The sequence below is a fragment of the Magallana gigas genome, chromosome 2, assembly GCF_963853765.1.
Source record: "Magallana gigas chromosome 2, xbMagGiga1.1, whole genome shotgun sequence".
Taxonomy (NCBI): domain Eukaryota; kingdom Metazoa; phylum Mollusca; class Bivalvia; order Ostreida; family Ostreidae; genus Magallana; species Magallana gigas.
Window position 1 is genome coordinate 37,617,558 of NC_088854.1, and position 27,865 is coordinate 37,645,422.

General features: G+C 33.2%; 3 protein-coding genes across 8 annotated transcripts in view; all 3 read left to right on the forward strand.

Moving 5' to 3' along the window:
• The first annotated feature begins 1,422 nt into the window (after window positions 1-1,422).
• On the forward strand, window positions 1,423-20,437 carry LOC105318228 (signal transducer and activator of transcription 5B). Of its 6 annotated transcripts, none has more exons than XR_010711097.1 (22): window positions 1,423-1,581; window positions 3,176-3,357; window positions 4,006-4,174; window positions 4,640-4,735; window positions 6,054-6,125; window positions 6,325-6,385; window positions 6,689-6,786; window positions 7,582-7,748; window positions 8,399-8,533; window positions 8,953-9,093; window positions 9,408-9,699; window positions 9,896-9,991; window positions 10,438-10,576; window positions 10,702-10,754; window positions 11,272-11,390; window positions 12,237-12,412; window positions 15,023-15,205; window positions 15,326-15,392; window positions 15,633-16,333; window positions 16,488-16,942; window positions 17,254-17,457; window positions 17,674-20,437. XR_010711097.1 is itself a non-coding variant. In XM_034446889.2 (21 exons), exons 2-20 carry the CDS (start codon window positions 3,194-3,196, stop codon window positions 16,928-16,930), a joined length of 3,372 nt encoding a protein of 1,123 aa, XP_034302780.2. In that variant the 5' UTR covers window positions 1,423-1,581; window positions 3,176-3,193; the 3' UTR covers window positions 16,931-16,942; window positions 17,674-20,437. The 6 variants fall into 6 exon arrangements, 4 of the variants coding, with proteins under 4 accessions (XP_034302780.2, XP_034302781.2, XP_065932476.1 ...); XR_004596226.2 differs by having other exon boundaries at window positions 17,413-17,457; XM_034446889.2 differs by lacking the exon at window positions 17,254-17,457.
• Window positions 20,438-22,561: 2,124 nt separating this feature from the next.
• LOC109617373 (gelsolin-related protein of 125 kDa-like) lies at window positions 22,562-24,947 on the forward strand. Its single transcript, XM_020063231.3, has 6 exons — window positions 22,562-22,846; window positions 22,941-22,996; window positions 23,092-23,873; window positions 24,092-24,206; window positions 24,493-24,603; window positions 24,828-24,947. Exons 2-6 carry the CDS (start codon window positions 22,952-22,954, stop codon window positions 24,846-24,848), a joined length of 1,074 nt encoding a protein of 357 aa, XP_019918790.3. The 5' UTR covers window positions 22,562-22,846; window positions 22,941-22,951; the 3' UTR covers window positions 24,849-24,947.
• Window positions 24,948-27,045: 2,098 nt separating this feature from the next.
• LOC105332473 (signal transducer and activator of transcription 1) overlaps window positions 27,046-27,865 on the forward strand; it is a 23,603-nt gene continuing 22,783 nt past the window's right edge. The window contains exon 1 of the mRNA XM_034446891.2: window positions 27,046-27,179. The gene's annotated coding sequence lies outside the window, so the exon portion shown is untranslated. The remainder of the gene's footprint in view (window positions 27,180-27,865) is intronic.

Here is a 27,865-nt window from a genome sequence, read left to right on the forward strand (position 1 = left end):
GATGTTTCTCAAGTGTATGCAAAGAATATCTATTATTTCGATAGGATGATACACACAAAGAAAGGAATTTTCATTGCAAAATTAGACATAGAAGACTCACTTTCTCCATTTTTTTAGTGAGTGTTCCCGAGTGATCTAACGTTTCATAAGATCACGCGCGAAGTCAATTCGTCTATATAAGAATTAAATGAAATGAAAACATTAGTTCAATGCATCCATGAACATGTATATTCTATTGAAGGTCAATATTTCTATGTACATGTATCGATATTAGATATGATTCTTTAATAAATTTATTTTAAACTCCTTATTTTGCTGAGGTGATATATAACTTATCAAATCAAATCATCCAGATATTAAACAAAACGTGTGTGCATGAAAAAAGAAATCACAATACTTCATACAATGTTAAGAAAATAAAAAGGTAGCTAGTGCAGCCACGTATAAGTCTGAACCCAACAAGTGTTGGACAAAGTATACGTAATTAGTTCACATTCAAGTCAAACTTTTTTTCTAAAAAAATAATATCTGTAAATAATTCCCATAACGTTTTTTTTAAAAATATAAGTAGTTACTCCATTTTTGTAAAAATTGATCTTTTAACCTGTTAACACAGGGGCCAAGCCTGTTTTAACATTATTTTCAATGTAACCATAAATAAAGGTTATTTATCTCTTTATTTATGGTTACATTGAAATTAATGTTAAAACGGGCTTGGCCCCTGTGCCTGTTAATTTTTGATTATCGTCAAATTTAATAACTGTACAATCTATACATAGAACCATTTTAACAGGAGCTTGGACTTTGGGTAGTTGTGTCAAACAGCAATGTGACGTAGGCCTGTCTGTTGCATTGTAGGCCACTCAGTCATGGCTCTTTAAAATCAACAAGATTTGTCTGGCTTTTGAGCTAATTATGCTCCGCAATCGGTGTATATTTCGCTTGAAACCAGCGTCATTTTAACTTGTTTTGACGAAAGAAATAGATAGTTGCATCCTACTGAAAGTCCAATTTAAGGTCTTGTTAAAATGGTTCTAAATGTTGTAATATGACATTTTTAGGTTTTAATGCGACCCTTTAGTCGTTATAATACCAACTTTTAATAAACGTTTATTTCCCAAAGTTACCTTGATTTTAGTTCTGTATTACATGTACCACATTTTCTCGTAATCTTTACTTTTTATTCATTTAGAATTACCGTACTTTTTATTTTTACTCGTACTAACTTAAATGTATTAATATATGACACTGATAAACGACTTTAATTTACAATTTGATCTCACTAGTACATAGCGTTCGTAAACGTTATAAGTCACGTCAAAAGATAATAGTTTTGGTCATTCACAATGAAACACTCGCCGAATCTGTAAAGTAAATGCTTTATTCTGTCAGATGGATCCGCGCCTGTGAAGAGGTGTTCCGAATGCGAAGGTGTTTCGGGACTTTTCCTACTACACAGTCAAAAATGTAAACACTGATTTTCAGAAAATGGTGAGGAGAGGCCGAGGTCAATTGTTTTAACATTCATTTCCTGGAGAATCTCACCATGTCACGACTTGTTTAGTTTACCAAGAAATAATTGTAAGTATAAGATAAGTATTTTGGGTTTTTCATTAATTTTAGAACTTTTGATTTGTTTAATGTGAAATAGCCCCTAGGCCAGGTTATCTCGAAAAAGGGTAAACATTAAAACGTGGAAAATTTTAGTGAGGTTTAATTAGGTCATTATTCATGAAAACGTCAAGAGACAATTGCCTTGCTTGTAGATCATGTAGATAGTGGTAAATGAAATATTTTATGCAAATCTTTTTAACAGCCATGCTGCCACCTTTTTAAAATATAAAGCTGCATGTTTTCCCACTGAAATCAATCATCCATATGTCACAGTGATATCAGCTGACAGCTAGATCAGCTGTACTTTAATTTTTAGAAGATGTCATTTGATTCTTGCTTATTGTACTAGTAAAACAAATTTTTACTTCTTCGGTTGATAAATTTGATTTATATATGGATCTTGGAATTTGAAGCAAAAGTGTATTAAACATTAAGAAGTAGATTTTGAATTTCACATTTATCGATCTTTACTTTGTTATATTTGTGATGAAGAGTACCGTATATAACACTATAAATGACATTACATCTGTATATAGAGCAAGTGTTGGTTATACACGTACCTCGCTGCAGGTCTGTTTATTAATTAAGCTTTCATTCTTAAAAATTTTGGACGGGTGACCTGGTTTCCATTATATTTTTTCAGACCGAGAGCTTCGACCTGTAGCTAGGTTGTACCTTGCATTATTTACACATGCAGAAAATTCAAATCAACTTTTTTGCTTGCATGGGTATTAATTAAAGTGTAATTTTCAAACAATATTAGAATATTAACAAATTGATGTTCAAAGATTAATTGCAGTTACCATAACAAAACAAAGTGTTGGTTGTACCTTGCATGCATTAATTTCTTTACACATGTAGAAAATTTAAATCAACTTTTACCTTGCATAGAAATTACAGTATGGTTTTCACAATATTAGAATATTAACAATTCCAAGTTCAAAGATTGCAATTGCCATAACGAAAAAAAACATGTCTCTGTTATTTCTGTTAACCTTTTATTTTAAATCAATGCATATCATCTACACAAGGTGACAGCTATATATAGGTCCCATCAAAGATTAGTTCTCATGCAGTAAAAAAGGTTTGCATAAATTTGTTATCAAAAAATAGCAGACAAGGTTTGAAAAAATAGATAATCTGGAGATGATGAATGTTTTCATCTTTGTAAAGCTTATGCATGATTTTTGTGTTATATAATGTTTTCATGGAATACCTGCTCAGTAAATTGATGCATTTAATTAATGATATATTGGATAAAATATTGGGGGCGTGTTTGTGAGAAAGCGAGAGATGTTTACTGTGGAATCATTAATTTTCGTGGGGGCCAATTTTCGTGGATTGCTAAAGTTTTACAGGTTCGTGGGGACTTAATTTCGTGCATTCTCTTAAACTTACAGAGGAAATATGACTTTATTGCCCTAATTTATTAATTCGTGGAGGAAATTAATTCGTGGATGAAAGGTACCCACGAATTCCACGAAAATTGAGCCACCACGAAATCTAATGATTCCACAGTATTGGATTTATCATATCATGCTGTGTTTGTTTTGATTTATAGAATTAAAAAATCAACAACATGGAAATGGCTACAGCCGATTTACCAACTCTTCCTGATGTCTTCAGCTTTTGTCTGGAAAATCACAAATTCCGAGAACGATGGCAGGACATATACAAATTAGCGGATGAACATATACGCGAGACGCGTCTATATTGCAAAGACCTCTTTGATTCTGAAAATTGGTAATTTAAAAGCCTTTTTCTTGGAAAAAAGGCTGGTTTCTGATGAAATCTTTTGGTGAACAAAATTTAATTTATGCATGTGTTGATGACACACTATATTTATACTACAGAGAAAAAAAATGTTGCAGCTGAATGTCATGTTATCGTGGATTCTTTGAAATGAGTGAAATTATTTAGGGAAGTTATAACATACAGTACCAATCAGACCCAACCTAACAGATAGTAAACCCCAACTAAACCCTGGGTTTACTTTCTGGGTTTACTAGAGTGGACCCAGAGTAAACCCCTAGTAAACCCAGAGTGGACTCAGAGAGTAAACCCCGATCAGAAGTATACCCTAAAAGCAGACGCTACATGTGTATTCGGAATATACAAGGGGCAGGAATTACAGGCAGTAGGATGATAAGATAAAATACATGTCTGCTTCACACTTCAGTGCGTATAGTTGACTCCAAAAGCAATTCTTGAGTAAATCCAAAGTAAACCCCGAGTGGACCCAAATTTTCAAAAAGTAAACCCAGAAAGTAAACCCGGGGTTTAGTTGGGGTTTACTCTGGTGTTAGGTTGGGTCTGATCGGTACTGTACAGCATGTAAATATTTAGTTGTAAATGTGCTATGTGCTAATGAAATATGTTGAACTGCTGCAGGAAAAGTGGAGAGCAGTTTGTCCTTGAGCATGATGAGATGGACCCAAAGAGTGATGCTGCCTACAAACTGATGTTCAAGATGATTCTGGAACATTTTGACAGCATGGAGCATGAGGAAGCAGACCAAACCCAGAGGCTATCTCAGAGAGTGGTGTATGACAACATCAAGGTAATACAGAAGTCAAGGCCATCTCCATGGTAACGAAAACCCCACTGTATCTCTCAACTCAGCAAGCTCTGTGTGTACTAGTGTATAGGGACTAGTTTTGTGGCAGTACATCAATGGCTTTTTAAGTCTTGGGCTTTTTTAAAAAGCTCTAATCAATGATGATATTGGGCTTCAAATTGCTATATTTACATGGTTATAGATAATTAAAAATCTAGATTTTTTGTTGAACGAAGACTCATAAATTCTAACCAGATTCCCTTTATCAATTGTTTGTATGTATTTATTATCACAAGACAACAGAATAAAGATTTGGTATATAAATTAACACAAATAGAACTTGTGAAAGGAAAAATGCAAACAGTAGATGACAGATGCCAGGTGGTTGATTTTTCTGTACATTGGTACTGTATGAATAGATTTTTTAGCATGTGCCAGTAGTTATGAGCATTTAAATTTGTTTTTCAGAATAATTATGAAAAAAATCCCAAACCATTTATAACCAGTATGTGCCGGTATCTGCACGAGGAAACAAGACTACTGACACAGTTTGTGGCTGCAGAGGTACTTCAATCTATGTAGTAATGTAATGGAACTAAGAAATGGATCCAGGAAAAAAATAAAAAGTGTACAATACCGTATAACGGGTATTTTCTGCGGTTGTTAATTTTCTGCGGTATTTTGCGGATAAGAAAAATCCGCAAAAATTCAAAACGCAAAATATTCTGTTAAAAAAATCACTAATTTTGACACTATTTAAAATACAAGCTAAAATTTTCAAATATGATCAGTCCGTTATTAGGGGGTTCTGCGTCGTATTTCACACCTAATTATCTCATGTTACCTGTGCGATATCAATTATAGCTTAACAGATTATAAGGACTGTTCGTTTAGTCGAGTATGAAAAAAAAATGATCTGAGAAAAGTTCACAAGCAGTATTTAGTAGACTTGTAAAAAATTTGAGAGTTAGTTCTCATTCACCGTGAACACGGTTAGAATGTCGATTTTAAGATATGTAAAGCGCGGAAGTATTCTTCCAAATCCTAACGGACAGTTATCGGCAAGTTTATCCCCTAGATCGATTCAAGAGTGTAATACAAGGGTGTCTGAAGTTATGGATAAATCTACAACACCAAATTCGAGCAAAACACGTGGTTCATATTCGACCTATTAACCCGAGGACTGAGCAATAATCGGGAACTGCGCCGCTGAACATGGACCTGCCGCAGCTATGAGAAAATTCAAAGACAATTATCCAGAATTAAAAGAGTCCACGACAAGATATTTTAGAGATTCATATAAACGCGAGCTTACAAACAGAAAAAGAAAATTAAACATATGTATTTTTTTTTTGCGGTCTAATGTAACCGCAGAAATTGAAAACGCAGAATATAATTTGATACTTTTTAGGGGTTAAACCGCAAAAATTTCAAGCCGCAGAAAATACCCGTTATATGGTATGATGAAATGAAAATGATGTCCAGGATACTTAAAATGATATTTAAAATATATCCGCGTAATCCTTAACAGACTTTACCTGCTATGAGAGAGTATGCCATGTTGCACTATTTTCACAGTTCAATCATCAATGATGAGAAAAATAAACAGTAAAAATCTGTTGATTTGAATAGAATGGTAGCTAAAAAGTGTATGTATAAAGTTTTACAAAATTTTACCAACATAGCACAAAAGATGTTGGTTAAAAATGATTGGAACCTAATGGTATCAGGAATTGTAGGAAAGTGACAAAACATTTTCTTTTAAATCTGTTGATGATACTGCTTATGAAAGTGATATGTGTATGAATTTCTAACTGCTTATAAAATTCATATGTGCATGAATTTCTACTGATAATGCTCAAAAGTCTAATGAATTTAATAGGCAAAGGCCATGGAAGTGAGCTCCTACGATGACCAAGATCAGATCCTCAGATATATGGATGAGTGCAGCAAGGTACTATTTTTGGAGTTGTCTCTCAGTACATGTATTGATAATAACTGCAAGATCAGCATTTTCATTCCATTAAACAAAAAGTTGCTGAAATGTGTCAAGACTTGGGATATGATTTTCATTTGATCTTAATATTTGAATACACGTATATATATTTATATAATATATTATAAAAGAATTTTGTTGTTACCGAAATTTGTAGAGTGTCAGTGTCTGTATTGACAAATTAGAATCCTTGGAGGACCACCCGAATAACCAAGTTGGTGAGTTGAGCGACATTTATTTTGTGATAACTGGTATTTATGGTTAACCAATATGCTTACAATAAGAACAGCTACGAGATTCATGAATAGCCTCTGCACATGAACGTATCTTGTCGCAGACTAGTGATAATTTCTGGTGAAATTAGTCCAATGGATACATGTACTGCTACTTGTCAAGTTAATTGACTGGTCATTTCAAAACTGTTCATTCTCACTGTCATCTTTTTTTTGTGTGCAGATTAAAATTTCGTTATCGTTTTTATCTTGAATGTTGAATAGCAAATGAGTTTCTCTGACTGCTAGGTTTTGATCACCTGGGTGGTGGATACAATGGAATAAACGCATCAGAGCAACAGAGGAAACAGATTGAATCCCATCAGAAAAAAATTCAGTTACTTGCTGTAAGTGTTTCATAATTCGATTATTTTCTTCCCTGATATGTGCACCGCAATTTTCTGGTATAAAATTTTAATTTGATTCGAGAACTCATCAACCTGTGAAGTGCAGATAACCAGCGTTTCCTGTTACATTTGTGGGATGCCTGTTCTTGATACTTGTAAGATAAGTTTTCTCTTGAGTGACGGATGATTTCAAAAGTTGATTTTTCCGATGAGTACCACAACTGCCTTCCTGAATATCTTAAAGTGAACTTTTTACCTTCCTGTTTGAAAATATTGGTTTGTTGACAGTTAAGAAAGTAATGTGAATTGTTCTAAAAATTGCACAAAAGATATACATGTATGTCAAAGAAAAACTTGACACATAAAATGTCTTGGATACATTATTCTTGGTTCTATACTCAAGCTTCAGAAATGGAAGAATACTAAATGTACATGTATAATGGTTAGGAATTTGTATTCTTGTTTTGATGCACATGTAAGTCGTGTAAAATACACCCCCCCCCCCCCCCCCCCCCCCGTCAGCAAATAAAATTATCTCTTGGATCCCCCCCCCCCCCCCCTGGAAAAAACTATCAAGATCTGTATATATATATATATATATATATATATATGTGTTTGTAACTGTTAAATAATCAAATCCCAACTTCTTCTTTGTCTTAATACCAATACTAGTGTTTATAGCTAAGTATGTAAAAGTGACTGTAAAATATTCCAATATCTTCAACTTCTCTTGCAACGTCATTTGTTTTGGTACCGATGCTAACTCAGAATGGATCGAACTTTAAAATATTTCAGAGTCTTCACCAGGACATCAAATATTTCCTAACAGAAATTGAGAACAAGGCTGTAGAGGCTGAATCCATACTTGTGAGGAAGATGTCAGCTTACAAGAAACAGCTGCAGTTGTTTTATGTGGACCTAGTGGATCATAGGCCCCCTATCCCTACAGAAGTGGAGAGAGGGTATAGTGTTAATCATGATCATTATTGATAGTGTGTCAGGGTGTCGACTACCAATTAATTTACTATTGGCAGCCAAAATGTTAACCCTAAGAGTGCATTCAAAACCACTGTTCTTGATAGGAGTATAGTTAAGCATTTGTGCCAAAATTCTCGATTTTTGAAAGGCAAGAACACAGCATAAATATGGTTCGAGGTTCAAGAATTCACACCAACATGCTCTGTAGTGAAAAAGGAGAACAAGATGGCGCAAAAAAGAATACAATATCATTGAATGCAATTCTGTGTAATTTCAGTGAACAAATTAAATAATTTCTGTTCATGAATTATTATTACTTTTGTATTAAACTTCCCTCCATCTTTATTTTTATATCCTAATAATTTACTAAATTCCTTCAAAGAGTCAACAATATAATTTCCATCGTGTTCTTGGCATTCGGGTATATTTTGTGTGTTCGTATATGTACCAGCAATATTCCAGAACAACAAGAACAACATATTTGAATGCACTCTAAGATTCATAGTTCCTGTATGCCAAAACCATTCACAAAAATGAACTCAACTTATTTTTTTTATTGAAAAACTAAGTTTGTTATTTTAAATGTGGTCTAGAATTGTTTTAATATTAATGTAAGCAAAATATTCTTTTCCAGATTTTCCTGGTTGGGACAAATATTGTATGATAATCTGCAATATGCGTTGCCAAAACTCGAATTATTAGCAGGATTTGATATGGTACAAAAAACAACATGCAGTCTAAGAAACTGCTTTGAAAAACTTCTTATAAGGTATATAAAACGATAGTTTAAAAAAAAAAAAAACACACAAATTATAAAATACTGTAAACCAACTGTTATTCATATGGGAGAAATTTTCCTCAAGGTTCTCAAGGACATCGTCATTGTAAATATTTCTTGCAGTGAACCAGTCGTTGTCGCATGGTTGTTATAACAAGAGGGGTCTGGATAAGGCTTGGTTGCAACATTAGTGGTGTTGAACCAGTTTATCAGAAGTAAATTGTGAAATAAAGTCGTCACGAACAAAAGTTGGTTTACAGTACATTGCATACATAATAATTTGACTTGTGTTTTTGAGTTATTTGTACAAAAAATTTGCATTCAATTCCAAATAAAATTAGTAGTATATACATGTAGAAATTAGATACATGAAAGTTTTTCATACTTAAAATTGTTCATTCCCTAAACAGTTCATTTGTTGTAACTGAACAACAGAAGCACATAATAAAAGTTGAACTGGGATCAAAAAAACGTAACAAAGAGGCAGATGGCAATGGAGAGGAAGCAGCCAATCAGAAGTTTCGTTGTCCAAAGTTCTTTGCCGTTGTCAGGTACATCTAACAGACAATTCAAAGTTTAACAAATAATCATTTTACGCATATGCCTGTGACACATTATGGCCTGGTAAAGTTAAACTACAAAATACAATTTTTCCAGCATAATATATGTATACAAGTCATATTTGTGGGCTTGGTATTTTCAATATAATTGATATGCACTGAATCATATTTAACTCTTTTATAAATTGTCAGTCATTGAAATATATTCCTTAGGCTGCCCAATTATCATTTAACTTTACTGTTCACATGTTTTTGTAGAGTGTAAATTTTTAATAATGCAGAACTTTCAATATCATATATTTTAGACTCCTAGCCTGTGATAATATTGATTGCAAAGGGAAAGTGAAAGCGCAGTTTTGTAACGAGTCAGAAGTCAACGAAAAATATCACAATCGCAATTGGGAAAGTCCATGTGATATTAAGATGAAGGCCAAAACAGATGAATCAACCTTTGAGAAGAAGAAAGCTTTGGCTTCTTTTAAGAAAATGGAGATTGAAAAGTTTGAAAGGAAACCAGACGTTCAAGTTTGCGAGGACAAATTTAGGATTGTATTCACAACAAGGGTCAAAATTGGCGACCAAGAAATTCTTGTAGCTGTAAGTAGTACATCCATTTTAGACACATTTATAGATTGTCTTTTATTTTCTCTTCTGCCTCTATTAAAATGGGTGCTATTTCAGCAGTTTGACTTTATATGATGGGTTTATATAGAGAATGTCTTAAAAAGTTATAAATAATACATGTACCTACCAATTCATAAAATTCATAAGAATTTTTTTTTATTCATTTCAGACAATTTCTCTGCCCATTGTGGTAACAACAGGAGCCAGTCAGAGCTGTAATGTACATGGCTCTCTTCTTTGGCAGTGCTTCAGCACCAATGATGCTGTAAGTACATGTATTTAAGAGATAGAGAGAGAGAGACAGAGAGAGAGAGAGAGAGAGAGAGAGAGAGAGAGAACCTGCAGAATTAAGTCTGCATACTTTCGACCACCATGAACATTCTGAGACTTTCCAGGGGTAATAATTGCTTTCCAAAGCATACTAACACAGCAAGTTTATATATTCATGTTTACTGTTTTTTTAACATTAATCCTGACAGTGTACTTTGGATTACCGATAATTAAATGGGATGTCCGAAATTTAATGGTACATTAACTGCTTATATCTTCAAGTACTGCATTAAATATACCAGTATTCACCATTTATTTCAAAATCCATTTGTGGAGATATTTTTGTATTTTACCACATTGTCTTTCTGTTGCACACCAGAAATGTATATTTTTACCAGAGACAAAACTTTTCAGTAAAAATAGCTTGTTCTTTGCAAACAGTTTCAGTTGCCGATAGAAACGGCCAACTCCTTGAAGTGGCACATAGTGTTTGATATGTTGAACAGGAAGATGCTGACTTTGGGAGGAAGGGACCTATGTATTGATGAGAAAGCTCATCTAGGGAGCAGGCTCATGCTGGGTATGTCTGTGTCACATGTGTAATCTCCCATTTAGGAATTTATCCCTAATAATTGTGAACTTATGTGCCCTCTGGGCCCAAAATTGGAAAAAAAGTATCTTAAGTTTATATAAATGAATTTTCAGAGGATAACCCAATACCAGATGAGATGGACATTCCATTTAGGAGATTTTGTGTGGTATGTTTTTATCCAGCGCTTTGTAGTTAAATGTATTTTGTCAAATCCTTAGAAGTTAGAACACTTCATTTTAGGTATCAAAGTAAAAATAATTTATATAAATATCTACTGTGCATGTCAAATGATTGTGTGAGTCTCAAATGTTGCTTCACCGCTCAACATTTTCAACTATTTTAAGAATAACTAGTTTTTATATCATGATGGAATAGTTACCAGATTTAAAAAAAAAATCAATTTAGAACATGTTCAAAGAAACGAGATTCTCTTTTTAATTCAATCAAAGTTACAGAACAATCTCCCTTCCCAGTGGTATGAAAGATGATGTAATGATAGTATTATGAGGTCATAAAGGAACATTTTTTTTACCATGAATTTAATGTACAGCTTCTGTACATATATTTATTATAAACTAAAGGTTAACCATACTATCACTGATCTCTACTTTTGATAACATGTACATTGTAATCTCTCTAGTATATTAACATTTTTAATTTTTTGTTAAAAAAAATGTATACAGGAAAAAATGATGGATATTAAGGAAGGAGATGACAAGAAGAAATCGGCCACGTTTTGGATGTGGTTCCTGGCCGTTTTTAATCTTACCAAATCTCATCTCAAAGATTATTGGAATGATGGGTATGTACGATATCTCCTTATCATCCATGTACAAATGTAAGGTGGTTGATGGGTCAAGCCAAAAGTCTTTGAATTATGTGTATATATACTATATACAATAGTACCGGTACAATATTTGAAACATATGAATGATATTTTAATGCAAGTACAAACACTCTAAGTTTACAGTACTTGTAAAAAAAAAAGTATACATACCGGTGCAATATGCTTTTATATACTAATTAAGGTAGCTCCATACTCGTAAAATTCTCTGAGGAAAGTTGAAAAACCGAACTGATTTCGACTTAATAGACTTAAATGACATCAATTGTTAGAAAAAATATACATGTCATCACACTTTTTGAGATGCCAGATAAACATAAACTAAAGCATATTTTAGCATTAGAAAAATGTATTTTTTTTCTGTTAAAAGTAAAATCTTGTCGGCAGAAATTTGTTTTTCTTGTTTAATTTTAATGTCAACTTTATCAGAAAACTAAAATTACAAAAATATTTTAAAATTCATCGTTGGAATAAGAAAAACTATAGCATTTAGACATACAACTGAGAGAAAAGTCAGAAAAAGAGTTATTTCCCCTTTGCATAGATAAAATATATAAAAATTTGGAAATGAAGTATAAAATTAAGTGCGAAAATATCTTTTAACCTACCAATAATTCTAATTACATCCATGTGATTATATTCACATAAAATAAATAAAACTATCTTGCACAATTTTCAAAGAATTCAAAGTTTTACAAAAAAGTGTGACGTCACAGAACACTGGATCTACTTTAATAATCAAAAATTAGTATTGCAGTAAATAGATTATTAATATGTAGGTTAATTAAAGGTAGAATATTGTAGGCTGATCGCGGGTTTCATCAAGAAGGAAACAGCCGAACAAAGACTGAAGAATAACATTCAACCCATGCAAGAGTATACTTACCTGTTAAGGTTCTCGGACAAGGTCATTACTGATGGTCAAGGTCAAAATCTTTGTGGAGCCATATCTGCTACGGTCTTGTACAAAAACAAAAAAGGTACATGTAATAAAGTTGATTCTCATTTTAAGAACACTAATATATACAGTCATGTACTGGTTATAATATATATTATTGTTATATTCAGTAGTATATTCTCACTATATAACTCTATATAGACGAATAGTCAATAATTGTAATATTAGCTCGTCCGAAAAATATTGACCGGTCAATATTTTTTTGATATTGACCGGCTAGGAATAATATCTAGAGAACATTCCCTCTATTTCAAATAATCGCCTCTGATTAGTTAATTCGTAAACGATGACGTAAATAACTCTTCGCGACTCCAAAACAAGATGACGTCATAATAGACAGTCAGTCAAGGCAAGTAAACAACGGACGCGCAATGCGACGGTTTGCTATCATAACGGATATAAGGATTTACTGTGAAGTAAAATCAGGTAGAACATCTGTATATTAATTCTTTCGGTCGGCGGAATATCACCAGTGACCGTTCGATGCTGAGGATATTTTGGAAATGAACTTTGCACAGAATTGAATTCGTGAATTCTTTGTTGAGCCGAGAAAATTATGGCGATCTGTTTTCAATTACTTTTTAATTAGCTCACCTGAACCGAAGGTTCAAGTGAGCTTTTCTGATCACCCGTTGTCCGTCGTCCGTCCGTCCGTCCGTCCGTCCGTCTGTCCGTCCGTCTGTAAACTTTTCACATTTTTGACTTCTTCTCAAAAACCTCTGGGCCAAATTTAACCAAACTTGGTACAAAGCATTCTTATGAAAAGGGGATTCTAAATTGTTAAAATAAAGGGTTCAACCCTTTTTAAAGGGGAGATAATTACGAAACAGTGAAAATAGGGTGCATGTCTTTAAAAATCTTCTTCTCAAGAACCACTGCACCAGAAATGCCAATATTTACACAAAAGCTTGTATATATAGTGAAGATTCTAAATTGTAAAAATCGTGACCCCCGGACCAAAACTGGGGCCCCAGGCGGGGTTCAAAATTTAACATGGCAATACATTGGAAAAATGTTTAAAAATCTTCTTCTCAAGAACCACTGCACCAGAAATGCCAATATTTACACAAAAGCTTGTATATATAGTGAAGATTCTAAATTGTAAAAATCGTGACCCCCGGACCAAAACTGGGGCCCCAGGCGGGGTTCAAAATTTAACATGGCAATACATTGGAAAAATGTTTAAAAATCTTCTTCTCAAGAACCACTGCATCAGACATGCCAATATTTACACAAAAGCTTGTATATATAGTGAAGATTCTAAATTGTAAAAATCATGACCCCCGTACTAAATCTGGGGCTCCAAACGGGGTTCAAAGATTAACATAGAAATAAATATGATAAATGTTTTAAAATCTTCTTCTCAAGAACCACTGCACCAGAAATACCAATATTTATACATAAGCTTGTATGTATAGTGAAGATTCTAAATTGTTAAAATTGTGACCCCCTGGCAAAAACTGGGCCCCCAGGCGGGGTTCAAAGGTTAACATATATAAGAAAAATGTTTAAAAATCTTCTTCTCAAGAACTACATTGCAACAGTTTGGGATATTACTATGTATACATCCTTGGCAATTGTAGATTCTTAAGTGTTAAAATCATGACCCCCGGAATAATACTGGGGCATCAAGAGGGGTTCAAAGTTTAACATAGAAATATATAGGAAACATGTTTTTAAAAAATCTTCTCGAGAACTACAATGTCATTTTTTGTGAGATTACTTTACTTGGATCTTCAAATAATGAAAAATTTAAATTATAGAAGCGATCTAATACTGGGGCTCCAGGAGAAGGGGTTCAATGTTTCACATAAAAAGATAGGAGGGAACATGTTTAAAAGTCTAATGGAGGAGAACTAAAATGCTTCAATTTGTGAGATTACTATGCAAGCATTCTCAAATTGTAAAGTTTCTAAATTGTGGAAGCCGTGACCCCCAGACTAATATTGGGGCCCAAGAAGGGGTTCAAAATTAACATAGAAATATATAGGGAACATGTTTAAAAATCTTCTTCTCAAGAACTACATTGCAACAGTTTGTGAGATGCAAGCATCATTGGCTATTGTAGATTCTAAATTGGTAAAACCGTGACCCCCGAACTAATACTGGGGCCCCAAGACCCCCAGACCAATACTGAGGCCTCAAGTGGGGTTCAAAGTTTAACATAGAAATATATATCGAAAATATTTAAAAATTTTCTTCTTGAGAACTACAATGCTACAGTTTGTGAGATTACAATGCAAGGGTCCTCAACTAGTGTAGTTGTTAAAGCCAACCATAAACCCCGGACCAATACTGGGACCCCAGAAAGGGGTTCAAAGTTTAAAATAAAAATAACATATGCTAGGAAATAGAATGTTACAAGGAACTGTTGTTCAGGTGAGCGATGTGGCCCATGGGCCTCTTGTTTTGGTTTGTTTCTTCATATAACAAAACAAATGTTGACTGGGTTTTCGGGCAACATTGATTATATTAGCCCCCTTGGGACGAAAATATTGCCCTCCGCTTCGCGTCGGGCAATATTTCGTCCCTCGTGGGCTAATATAATCAATGTTGCCCTCAACCCCAGTCAATATTTGTATAGTATATACTGTATTTCGATATTACTGTTGAATTTATATTTTTGTGTTAGGCCAGTGGAAATGCTTTCCAACGGACCCATTCAAAGCAGACACCTTCAAGAAGAAGACTCTTGCTCAATGTGTGAAGAACACATGCATTCCAGGTGATACTAAAGTTCACCTCTTGCAATGGTTATACAAATCACCGACATCTTCTATCAGGACAGAGGAGGCTTTCCAACTTTACAATACTGGTAATCTGTCTGTTTGTGTGGATATTAAAACATGATTTGTGAATGAATTTGAAATTTCAGAAAACAATAAAGCAACACATGAAGTTTGTAATATATACTCGTAAATACACTTTGTTGTAGAGAGCAGAAGCAAGGGAGAAAATCAAGGTTACAAGAAGTTTGAGGAAATTCTTATTGTTTCCTTAAAGTAAAGAATTTTTTTAATTCGAAAAACTCAAAGTCTGGCAATTTACCGCCATTTTCTTTTAAATCATTAAAATTTAAGAATAGAGTGTTTGAAAAAAAAAATAACATCAATTTATTATGAAAAATCTTATTTGAATTTTATATTCCTCTTGTAATTTCATGTCAATTTAAATATGACACACTAATCAAGTTTCTTTATAACAAGTTAATTATGAGGAACATTGCATTTTTTTTTTTACAGTGATTTGAATTTAGATGAAGAATCGTCTCAAGAGAGAAAAAGAGATATAAAGAAAGCTGTTGCACCGTCAAAGAAACGAGAGGCTGCTAAAAACAGGCCTGGGGTCATCAAATCTAAGCGTTTGTCCGAACCCCAGCCAGAGCCCGTTATGTATTCTGATGGCACACACCCCTCTTATTCACCAATGTCTTTGCCACCAGGCTCTCCACAGATACACAGCATTCCTCAGACGGTTTTGGATTTCAGCGGGGGTGAGTCACAAGATAGCATGGCAGGCCAGCCTCACACTACCACCCTGTATCAAAGGGTTCCGTACATGCAGAACTCACAACAAGTCATCATGGACCCATCTACTTACAGCAATGCCCAGTCATTCAGTATTAACGAAAGCCTCTCAAGTACACACCCAACACTGTCAGGAATGTTGGTTACACAGAATGCTAATAATTTCTCAACAATTGATGAAAATGCTCTCGGCCAGACTTACCTGCCTCCAGACGTTAACCATGGGTACCCTGAAATGCAAGTGTATCCTCAGCAACAGACGAGTCATTCTGCTGCCATGTACAGCAACCAGCAGCAAGTGAGCCCAGCACCTTCCATGTATTCCATGCAACAACCTAGTCCAGCAAACTCGGTTCATTCCTTACAGAGCCCAGACCACACCACACAGTTTGTTACCATGGCTTCGAATGTTTATGGTAATGGCTACAGCCTTCATGATAAACTCTTCTAAACAGCAATTATCGTTCTGTTAGTTCACAAGTAGTAGTCTGTAGTCACTCCTGCACATTTTAAAGGACTCCCCCACCAGGTAGTTAAATTCTTAGACCTTAAATCTTTGTTTGAATATAGCCCCAGCTACGACAATATCAGAAGGATCATCTGGACAGGAGCCTAAGAAATCACAAGCTTCATTCGAAGAAAAGATGATGCTTTTTCAAAAATTAAAGAGCAAAATTGGAGGTGGCAGCTCAGAGTCCTCTGTGATGTCACCTCCGTATTCTCAAGCATTTTCCCCCCAAGCTGCGGCCACACTGCAGTCCCCTCCACACTCGACTTTTCCTCTTGCAGCATCTCCGGCTGGGAGTATCCAGACTAACAGTGTTCAGTCTCCATACTCCCAGTCTGTGTACTCGGAGGCCTCCTCTCCAGCTGGGAGTGTTGCATCACCAGTCGTCAACGAACCCATGATTGACAGCGTAGAAGCCATCTTGAATGATCCAACCAACAGGAATGAGCTCATTGAAAACTATGAAATTGTTTTCAAGGTGCTCAATTCTTCTCTGGAGGCATAATTCCTGTCAAAGGTTTGTAATGTTTTGAAAGTTATACTAATTATTCTACAATGATGCTTCTTGTTTTACCCGCATGAAGGCTGAGAAATCTTTTGATCGGGGGGTGATGGAACTTTTGCGGAGAATCTGCACTTTCACATTGATGGTATAAACTGGTGTCGAGTAGCATGATGATTTCATCTGATGCTCCATTGTGCTTCTGTAAGTTAAGAGTCAAGCAGCATGTTATGTCCAGGATGTTACAATGTTTTTTTTAACCTGGTAGGTTTTCGTTGTATGCGATTAATTTAGTTTCAGATAATTAATACATTATTGGTTTATAGCTTGCAAAAAAGATGCATGCCCAATTGGTAAGAATTGTGTGATGGTACATGTATTTCCAAAAGTACTAATATACATGTTCAAAAAACTTGTGTTTGTGTATGCACAACTATTTACTAACTTTATTGCTTCAACATAATGTGGTGAATTATATTTTACAGCACAGCATGTCCTTTAAGTTGATGCATGCAGAAGTATTCTGACAGGTAAAAAATGAACAGGACTGCTTTTACAATGTATTAAGGGTGTTTGTCGATGTATGTGTACTAATCCATAAGGTTGTTTATGGTGGATTTTTTTTAAAAAGAATTTTCATCCATATTGTTCTGTCTTCTACGACTTTCAAGTTTTTATTAGTTTACTAGCATAAAGATGATATAATTCATATTGTGACATGTCCTTTTTATTCTTGTATTTTACAGATAAAACAGTTCAAATACACCAGATGAATGCATGGCTCCCTTTGCAAGATTTTTTATTAGTCTTTTGTTTTACCTGCTTAAATTTCTAATTCAAATTTTATAGATAGCAAGTTTATTTTTAGTTTAGAATAATTTGTGAAATTATTTTTTAAAATATTTTTATTTTTTTTCCCACATTTTTAAAAGGTGGTCCGTAAAAATGTTAGGCATATTATTCAGCCTACTGAGGCATGAAAATGGCTTAAAGAAGTCTTATGGAACATATGTTTGATAGACATTACCAATTATAGGTATTATTTACAGTATAAAAACTACAAGCAAAAAAAATAAAGGTGGATATTTATTAATACATGTAATTGCATACAATTCTTTAGGTCAAAAATGGTTGTGCTTTTTTGGGTGATAAAAGTTTCTTATTACTTAACTTTATACAAAACTTCATTTACATGTATTTCTATTTTTTTGTTATTCATTCATGAAACATATTTATAAAAAAGCTTAAAGTATTTATTTTGGGAAGAAAATGTTATACATCAGAATTGCACAAGAATAAACAGTACATGCAAATTAGAATATAAAGTCATTTTGTACTGTACATGAATTATCATTTTAATGAACTTTTGCAATACACAACATTATCTAATTTCAAGTTTAAATATAACAGAGTAACAGTTCAATTTTCACGTCTCATAAATAAAAAATAAATATGACCCTCCACTGCCTGACATTTTTACGGACTTCCATTTTCATCAATTTTATTACCAATTTGCATGAGTTTTATTTTTCTTTCTTTATTTGCTTGTTTGTTACTGGTACCGTATTTTTTTTTTCTTTTATCACTTTGGTTTGAGGCAAGTACAAGCAACTAAACAGTGTTAAACACAGAATGCCGTATGTTTTAATTGAATCTGCATGTTGTAGAATTCAATCCAAGAAAAATTGCAAATTTTATATAAAGACTGAACAAAAATCATAATTTGCAAGGTTGAAAAATCCAATGTAGTTGTTTCATGGTTGTTGTGTTACACTGATTTTGTAAACATGAATTCAGCGGAGAGGCTGGATTTGCTTCAACTACAAAACTAAATACTCAGTATTCATGTTTATCTGGCTCACACAAAGAATTACTTAAAATGTGCATTAGTTTGTATATAGCCCTACTTTAAATTAACAGAGCATGTATATAAAGTTTTTGTACAAAATTTTGTATGTATATTTTGATGTGAAGTCTATGCTATGTGACAAGTGTTTATAGTAATCTAGGCTTGCTTTTTATTTGGTTTGACTTTTTCTAGAAAGTTAGACAATGTGATCTTATTTTTGGTGCAACTGTGTAATAATTTTCATCAACATTTTTGGGTATCAATTTTTGTAGATTTAACAAAAAAATCACAGTTTGAAGGATACTTTATAAATTAATTCATGGACAATGATCCTATCAATACAATAATTCATGGATTAACTTAACAATAAAATCCACAAAAATTGTCACACAGTAATGAATTTTGATGAAACCACGAAACATGTAATTGCAATTTATTGACGTCCTAACTAATGCGAGAAGGTTACGCTGTGTATGAAATACTGATTATGATGATTTTTCTGATTGATCCCAAAACTCCTGCGATATGCCAGGCTGTTTGTAGTCATTGTTGTATCGCTCTATGCAATAAGATGTATCTGATTTCAATTTGACCATGTTTTATTATGTAAATAAAAAGTCATTTAATTGGGCAGCAGGTATTGCCTATGTAAGCATTCTTCATAAGGCACAAAGTATGGTGTGTCTCTCTTGAATTGAGTTTTGCTGAATTTGCATATAGTAAGTTATAATAGCTTAGAGCTTCATTTGAACTTAATTGCGGGTACATGTGGTTATTTTGAATAAGCCCTTGTTTAGCTTCTCTATGCAAAACAACAGTTTTGACTTATTTCTGTTTTTTTTTTTGTGCAAAAAACTCAATGTGTGAACTTCAAATTCCACATTTACAATAAAACGTTATTGGGCTTAGAGATATTGTGTCATATTGTGTACTTGCTGAGTTTGATTTTCTGATTTTCTATGTGAAGGGTATGCTTAAGGAATTTTTGTCATGATTTCATAATATATAAACTGCTTTTATTATTGTGCCATATTTTGTTCGAAGTGCTACAGCAAAACTGTATTGTTCATCAATTTTACTTTGCATACATTTCAACCATCCCCTATACATGCGCGGATCCAGAAATTTTTCTCAGAGAGGTCCAAGGCCTTTTTCGGTAATTTTAATGTATGTGAATATAGGAAGTTTAAAGACCCCCCCCCCCCTTCCCCTCTTGATCCGCGCATGCTATTATGGTTGGAAATACTATCCCTGCATCATGAATAGGAGGAATGCTTAAAAAATAACATGGGCAAAATCCATTGCTACCGCCCTTTTCTCTTGCGGGTTTATTTTTGTTTGTTTATGTTTATCCAAAAGCTGTAATATACAAATCGTCTCTGCTTGCCACATGCTTGAAGAAAATTAAATCAAAATAAGCGAACTTTTATTCAATATCTTCTGACTGCATTTTGGCAAGCAATGTATTAAAATTATAACTAGTTCAAACAGGAGGGCATTTTATGTTGAATTTTATTACCATTATTACATTGTTTAAGTGTTCGTATCTTTTTCTTTTCTTTTTTTTTTTCCTCTCACATATTTGTTTCTTTGAATTTTGTTAAATAGGTTCAAACCTATTGAAGAATAAACTGATTTGACAATAAATGCGAAAACTGTGATTTGTTATTCTTTATTTCTACCACTATAATAAAATCATTGTAAGAAAAGATATCGGTTCATAACAAAGCAGGCAAGAAGAAAAGTCAGCCATTGGAGTTACTTGCACATCGATCGAGTTGACAATTTAATTTAGAGCTGTGTTTGAAATTTCTCCATGATGTCAAAATGCGGATGCCATAGTACCATTAAATGAGAACGGTCATGAATTGTTCAGCCTTTTTTAGCGGCTCAATACTGAGACACGACAGCTTCTTAAAATTATTTAAAAGGAAAATCAATGGATGAAAATTATTGTAGCAACACAAAGAAAATTTTGTAGAAAAAATGCTATATGGCTTTCTTTACATGAGGTATAAAAAAAATTCTGGAGTAATTGTTCGAATGTCTGCATTGTTTACATATAGCATCGTGGGTTTTTTTTCTTCAAATCAGGGGTGGGTGACCAAGAAAACCAAACAGAAGATTTATATTCTGCTAACAAGGGTATTGGGTCGTTAATTCGGTGATAAAATCAACTTTCAGTGCATATTGTTTATTTTCAATATTAAATTTAAGCGATGTCTTACAGAATATTTTCCGACTGGGGTTGAAACATTTCCACAATATTATAAGAACTTTCAAAAATGCATTTTTGTGGCCATATGACCTGTTTGCACCATTTGCTTCAGTGGTAAAACTTGTTGCCTGTCCACATGCAGGCACCTAGCTGATATTTTTTTAAATAACAAAATATATCCCTCCTTTATGACCTCTTATATTATTACATTGTACTTTTACTCCTTAAAAACAGCCGATATGTTTGTGACATAGTTTTTAACAACATAACGTACTGAGTATTTATTTTATGGAGAATTTGCCATTTAACTTGCAAATCACTAATGGTGCATGTACAAATGTCAAACTTACATCGAATGGTTTATGAATCAAAAATTTACAAAAACTCTATAAGTCTTACAAATGACGATTAACAGGTACGAATGATTATATGCAATGTTCGAAGACTCAATAACCGAGTTATATATATTCTTTATTTGCACAAGACATACATCTTATGGCATAGGTTATTACATATAAATATAGCAATATTGAAATAATGGTATGGTACATGAACATGTGAAGTTCATTGATAATGTATATAAAATAAAATTTTACTAACAGGCGAAGAAACCAGAGAAATTTTTCTTAATTATCATGAATATTGAAAGCTAGATGGAGATACTTCCCCAAATTACACAGTTCTTTAAAGTTTTGAACACTTAATAATTGTATAAATTTGTATACAGAAGGTTTTTTCCAATAATATTTCTTAATATATTTTACTCGGATTTCTCTATACTGCTGACATTTCAAAACAAAATGGAATTCATCTTCAATATCTGAACAAAATTTACATAAGCGTCTTTCTTTTGGTACATTAGTGTGTCGTCCACTTTCAATAGCAAGTCTATGAGATGACAATCTAATTCTTGTAATTTGTTTCTTATATTTAGAAGGTATTGATTTTGTTAAATAATATTGTAATGAAAACTGGTCAATAATATGCTTGTAAAAATAACATCGAGATGAGGAATTAATCTGTTCTACAAGTTGTTGAGTAAAGTGATCAATGATTCTTTGCTTAATTAAAGGAAAATAGGTTTCACAATGTATATACTCCTGTTCATACCATATATGTCCTAGACCTATTTCAAAAAGTTTATTCTTAATTACAGTAACCCAATTTTCAGCAGGTGCCAAAGACGATTCACACTCATTATACAGCATTTTATAACAGGACTGCAAAATACAATTCTGACTTTGTAACAATTTGAACCAAAATTTGAATATTCTAAACAATCGTATAGTTTTCATAGGTAGCCTCCCAGTTTCAAAATATACAAGTGCAGTGTTTGTATTCTTCTTCACACTTAACACAAATTTAATATATTCTAAATGCACTTTTTCTATATCATTTGCAGCATGCATGCCCCATATCTCACAGCCATAATTTAATATACTAGCAATATAAGTATAAAAAATTGACAGCATTGTTTCTGTATTCAGATACAATTGACTTGTTTTTGACTTTAAAGAAAACATGGCTTTTCTCCCTTGGCTTGCCAACTGTTTATGATTAGAATGATTAGAATTTCTCTATTCATATTTAACTAATAACGCATTAAGAAACCTTAAATGATTACATAAATACATGTAGAATATTGAACTCTTTGGATTTTTATGTTTTGATAATGTGTTCATGAGCATGGGAAATGAAGTAAATTATACTATAATAGGTTGTTTTAGTGACAAACAATGTCGCATATTAGCCAACAGTTAACGTGACGTCACAATCAAAAATCACGTGATATAACGTCACAATCAAATCAACACAATCTGCATCACAACAGCATACAAAGAAGAGTTGACAGGTAATGAAATGTAACATGTTTTAGGTAGTTTGCACTGTTAAAATTTGCATGTTTGTACATAAACCTCATATCTAGAAGATATATCTCGTTACAGTTCACAGTGAAATGGAGTCAAAATCAGATATTGGAAACGGTCCAGTTATCAATATGGTATGTACGAATACGTTTTCGAAATACTTTCATCATTGATAATTCATAAAGTTGCAACAGAATCGAACAATCCATTTTGTCTTGTACTTAATTAGGAAAGGGTTCCAATCACAGAGGGGCAGGAGATTCAACGTTCAGATGAAAAGAGAGCGAGTGGAATCAGAAATGAAAGAATCAAACTTCGAGTTAAGAATATACCCGTGTTGGAGGAAAGAAGACTCCTTGCGCTAGAAAGGCACATCAAGCGTAAACGGAGGAGACGGCCGTACGTCAGAAAGATGAAGAGTTCGGACAAGACGGAGCACCAGCTTGGCAAAACCATGGTGGCTACCAATGAAAAAATCCCTGACGACCCTGGGGCGTTTGATTTTAAGAATGAAGGGTTACAAGTATTTAAAGGAAAAGAAAAAGAAGTTCGCAGTGAGGATGCAGTCGAGGGTACTGAAATGGTAGTCTTTGATAAATATGAGAAGCAAACTAATCTACAAGCGACTAATGACTTGATCGAGAATTTTGAAGTTCAATCAAAAAAGATGAATGTCGCAAAAGATCAGCAACAGGATGAACAATTTGATAAGTTGGTTGAATACGTGCTCGACATAGTAAAATCAGAAATAGCAAATAAAGTTGAAGATGAATTAACGAGTCAGAGCGACTTTAAACACTCGCAGGTTAAAGAGGAAAGTCAAATAAAAGATGATGAAGGGGCTGGTGTGAAGGTGAAGCAAGAAAAAGAAGAGGTTAATACTTCATCACCTGAATGCACTAGGCACGTAAATGATGAAGACTTGAAGAAAGGGAAAGAAAACTTTCAAGATGAAGAACTCAAACATTTGGAGATAGCAAAGGATAACGACAACAAAATTGTTGATATCGGGTAAAATATCTACTTTTCTCTATTACTTTTTACATTGTACCTGAAATTAATCAACTATGTTTTGCTATATTTTTTAAATCTCTTTTTTAAAGAAGAAATTAAAATGTTTATGTAAATTTCAGTGAAGCAATTCAATTATAACGGGTACAGACAACACTTACAACATTTGATGTTCTACTAGTATTTGATAATCTTATATCAAATTTCTTTATTCTCAGAGATGAAAATGCTGAACAAAGCTGCAACACATCAAGAACCAGATCAAAGGAGCCCACGCAAAAAGATCCCGATGATGGAGATGATGGAAAGACTGGTTTCAATACAAGAAACAAGGTATTGTCATTTTATCAAGAAATATATGAAAAACTTATCAAATTGTGATGAGCAATTTATTCAAAGTTTTGTTTACCCTGAGAGAGGACGAGGCATCGATGTTAATTTTTTTTCTAAAGTCTTTCAAATAAATGGTCTTAGTTGCTAAACTGATACACATTGTTGAAAAAATGTTTGGTCCATTTTTTCATAGGATGACTCCATTCACTGAAATACGACCTATAACTTGTCATATAGTATTGATACCGGTAAAAAAAAAAATATTTCTCTATTTTTGGATTTTCAGGTTGCCATCGATGACGAAAAAGAAGAAGAAGAAGATGTTGATGATGATGATGATGATGATGAAGGCTTCATGCCGAGAAAACTATTCTTCTTTAGTTTTTCTGAATTTAAGGTAATTCTTTACGTCTATGTATAATATTTGTAAAGATTTATTTCACGACAATCATACAATAATAAAATTTACGAACTTTTATTAAGTTCACACAACTATTGTTCACACTAATAAATTGATTTTGACAACTTTATCAATCAGTCTTTTACAAATGCAAATACATTGAACTCGTACATGGACACTATAAGATGTGATTTTCCTCTTTTTAATTTCGTTTCGTTTAGAAAGAAGAAACCTCCGCCTGATGCAAGATTAAGACTTATCAGCAAAAAAAACATTTCACTTCGACATCTGGTTAATTTGTTAAATATTACTTAAGTTTAAGAAATAAATTATGTTCTGTAGTTGTTGGTTATGCACGAGTTATTTTTTAAAGTTCTTTAGATTGCGACATGAAAACAATATATTTGCATTTTTCAGTGTCTTTGCCTGTGATTACACTACGCATCGGTTTTGTACTATATAACCCATAACTTCAAATGAAGCCAAATTGAGGCGCCAGCGGGGTTTGCTTATTTATTTTTAAATATTTAATCGTACGATGGTTTAAAATTATATAAATATAAATTATATAAATATAAGTAATAAAGAATCATTCTTTGAATATAATGAGGTGTTAATTTCGGTCGGGACGTGATCAAATCTATCATAAAGCCCTTCGGGCTTTACTGGATTTGATAACGCCCCGACCAAAATTATCACCTCATAATACTCAAAGAATGATTCCTTATTTACAACTTTTCTTGGTGGTTTATGTTGGTATATTTACATTCTTCAGCGTCTTTGTCTATATGATATTAAACTTTACAACTCGATTTTGTAATGTATTTTCCAATACAATTTCTTAATGACTATTTTAATTATTAGCCATACAGTTGTTTCAGACTATAGTTAATTCATAGCTCTATTGAAACAGCCAGATTGAAATCTACTCGCCCCATTTATTGATTGGTCGAAACCTACAGCAACTGAAGCTGACAGGAGTGAAATCTACACGCCGCTTTGATCGAAAGCTACAGCAACCTATGAAAACTCACGGACTGCATGAAATATCATGAAGATGCCAGAATCAAATTCCCACATGACACATAAAGCGATCATTGCAGATAAAAAATTACATAACCCGCTAAAATCGCGGGAATGGTATTTTTGTTTCTACAATGTCGCCACCTTCATAACCTGCATGAATCACCGAAGAAAGCATTTTAATCATTGTTTAAATATGTAGATAACGATATAGTGTCTATATACAACTTGCGATTATATTGTGTTTTGTTTAGAAACTATTATTAGGATTTTTACCATGAAATATCATGTATGTATCATATATAGGGTATGCATAGATTTTCATAACAAAATCACTGATATTTTCATTACAAACTTAATTCAAATGCATACAGAATCAGATGGCAGCTAGTGTGCTAATATTGAGCAACGTACTTCTGTAACAATATTGTTCTTCCTCGAAATGAATTTTCATTCAAACTACTAATCCATTTAATTATTGCCATTAAATATGTGACTTCATTGATTTGAACATATTTTCGTTTTACTAATTACTGTACAGTACTAAATATGCAATTGCATGGGATCGCACACAAGTTCTGTAACTTACATCACATTCTCGTTTCATTAACTTCATTGTAAATCTTATTTTCACATGCAACATTATCCATAAAGCAATGAAGAATTTATATAGTCTGGAAACTACATTCTAACTTTTATAAAATCATGAAATGAGTTTCAAAATGTAGCTTAATTGTAACTAAAGTCTGTCCCAAGATATTTATGCTGCACATTTGGACGATTTTTAATAAAAATACACTTACCCGTGAAAGAAGTGCAATTGAAATAGTTGAAAGGGATATTTTCCAAGATAATTTCATTGACACATTATCATCTTTCACTCGGAAAAATTCACAGGAACGAAAACAGATTCCTTACGGAGATTTATAATGGGGAATGTTTACATCTTTTCTCCATTCGGAATACACTCGGAATACATCGCGCAATATTTCAACGTTATCATCCGGGCTTGCTGCAATACAAAATCTCCGTAGACATCACATTTTTTAGCATTGTATTGAAACCTGATAAGCTAACAGGGGCGTTTTGACTGAGAAATCTTGGAAATTTTTCATACTTTTGAATGAACATCGTTTGAATCCTGAGGTATTTATAAATATCAAACAATTAAGCCAAACGTGAATCCAAAATATCTTGGGACAGAGTATAGCCTGGTTCCCGAGTCCTTCCAAAGCACTTCGGGAGGCCTTTGGGCTTGTAACAGGAATTAACCTAAATTATTATTTAAGTTCTTTTGTATCATCTACATACTTTAAGTATAAAGTATTTATTTTTTTCTAAAATGCATTATGAAATGCACAACACAAAACTTCTAACTGCTATGATCCGCACCCGTAAATAAAGAGGGGTTCCGAAAGCGAAGTTGTTTCGGGACTTTTCCTTAAGTATAATAAAAATGTAAACACTGATTTTCGGGAAATGGTTTGGAAAAGCCGAGGTCATATTTATCAATTTTCTCACTATGTCGTTAGTTGTTTCTCTGTGAAACAGTAAGTATTATAACATGTATTTGGTATTTTTTACAGGGCGAATCTTAACGGAGATTATTTTTATTGATAAAACATGTATATAGTATTATATTAACTTATGTATGGAATATCCGAATAATTGTAGCCTAGAAAATGTAAATATCAGAAATTAGGAACCGCAAGACCGTGGATCAGTGACTGCCTATAGTAATGCAGAAAAGTTCAATCTCACGAAATATTGAAACAGGGGAGGGGGTTAATCCTTGGTTCCTCTGAATATCCTACCCCCGTGTGGTGCAGTGGAGATGAATCTCAGAAGGGCGGGATGGAGGGTGGGGTTGTGCATGGGGTGGCAGTCCCACAAGTGATAACAAAAAAAAAAAAAAAACCCCACATATTTATATTAAACATCTATATATAAATATGTCACAATACATACAAATCTGAAATAGTTTATCACAGAATTGCATGAAAACCAATATTTGACCATGCAGAGACATTATTAATTATAAATAACATCATGTTAATATGTTTTACGGTGCAACCGTTGGGGCGAGCACAGCATGTGATCAAACAATGAATTATAATAAATCAATAAAATAAAATTAACAATGGGAAATTTGAATGCAAAAAAAGAAAACATACCTATTTTTCAGTAAATTTTCATTATTCATAGTTTATAAGATTTGTTATAATTTATTTATTTA

Coding starts and splice junctions, on each gene's coding strand:
- LOC105318228 (XM_034446889.2), top strand. CDS start 3,194: ATGGAAATGGCTACAGCCGATTTACCAACTCTTCCTGATGTCTTCAGC. Junction 6,386..6,688: donor CCACCCGAATAACCAAGTTG/GTGAGTTGAGCG, acceptor TCTGACTGCTAG/GTTTTGATCACCTGGGTGGT. Junction 8,534..8,952: donor TTTGAAAAACTTCTTATAAG/GTATATAAAACG, acceptor TTCCCTAAACAG/TTCATTTGTTGTAACTGAAC.
- LOC109617373 (XM_020063231.3), top strand. CDS start 22,952: ATGGAGTCAAAATCAGATATTGGAAACGGTCCAGTTATCAATATG. Junction 22,997..23,091: donor ACGGTCCAGTTATCAATATG/GTATGTACGAAT, acceptor GTACTTAATTAG/GAAAGGGTTCCAATCACAGA. Junction 24,604..24,827: donor TTAGTTTTTCTGAATTTAAG/GTAATTCTTTAC, acceptor CGTTTCGTTTAG/AAAGAAGAAACCTCCGCCTG.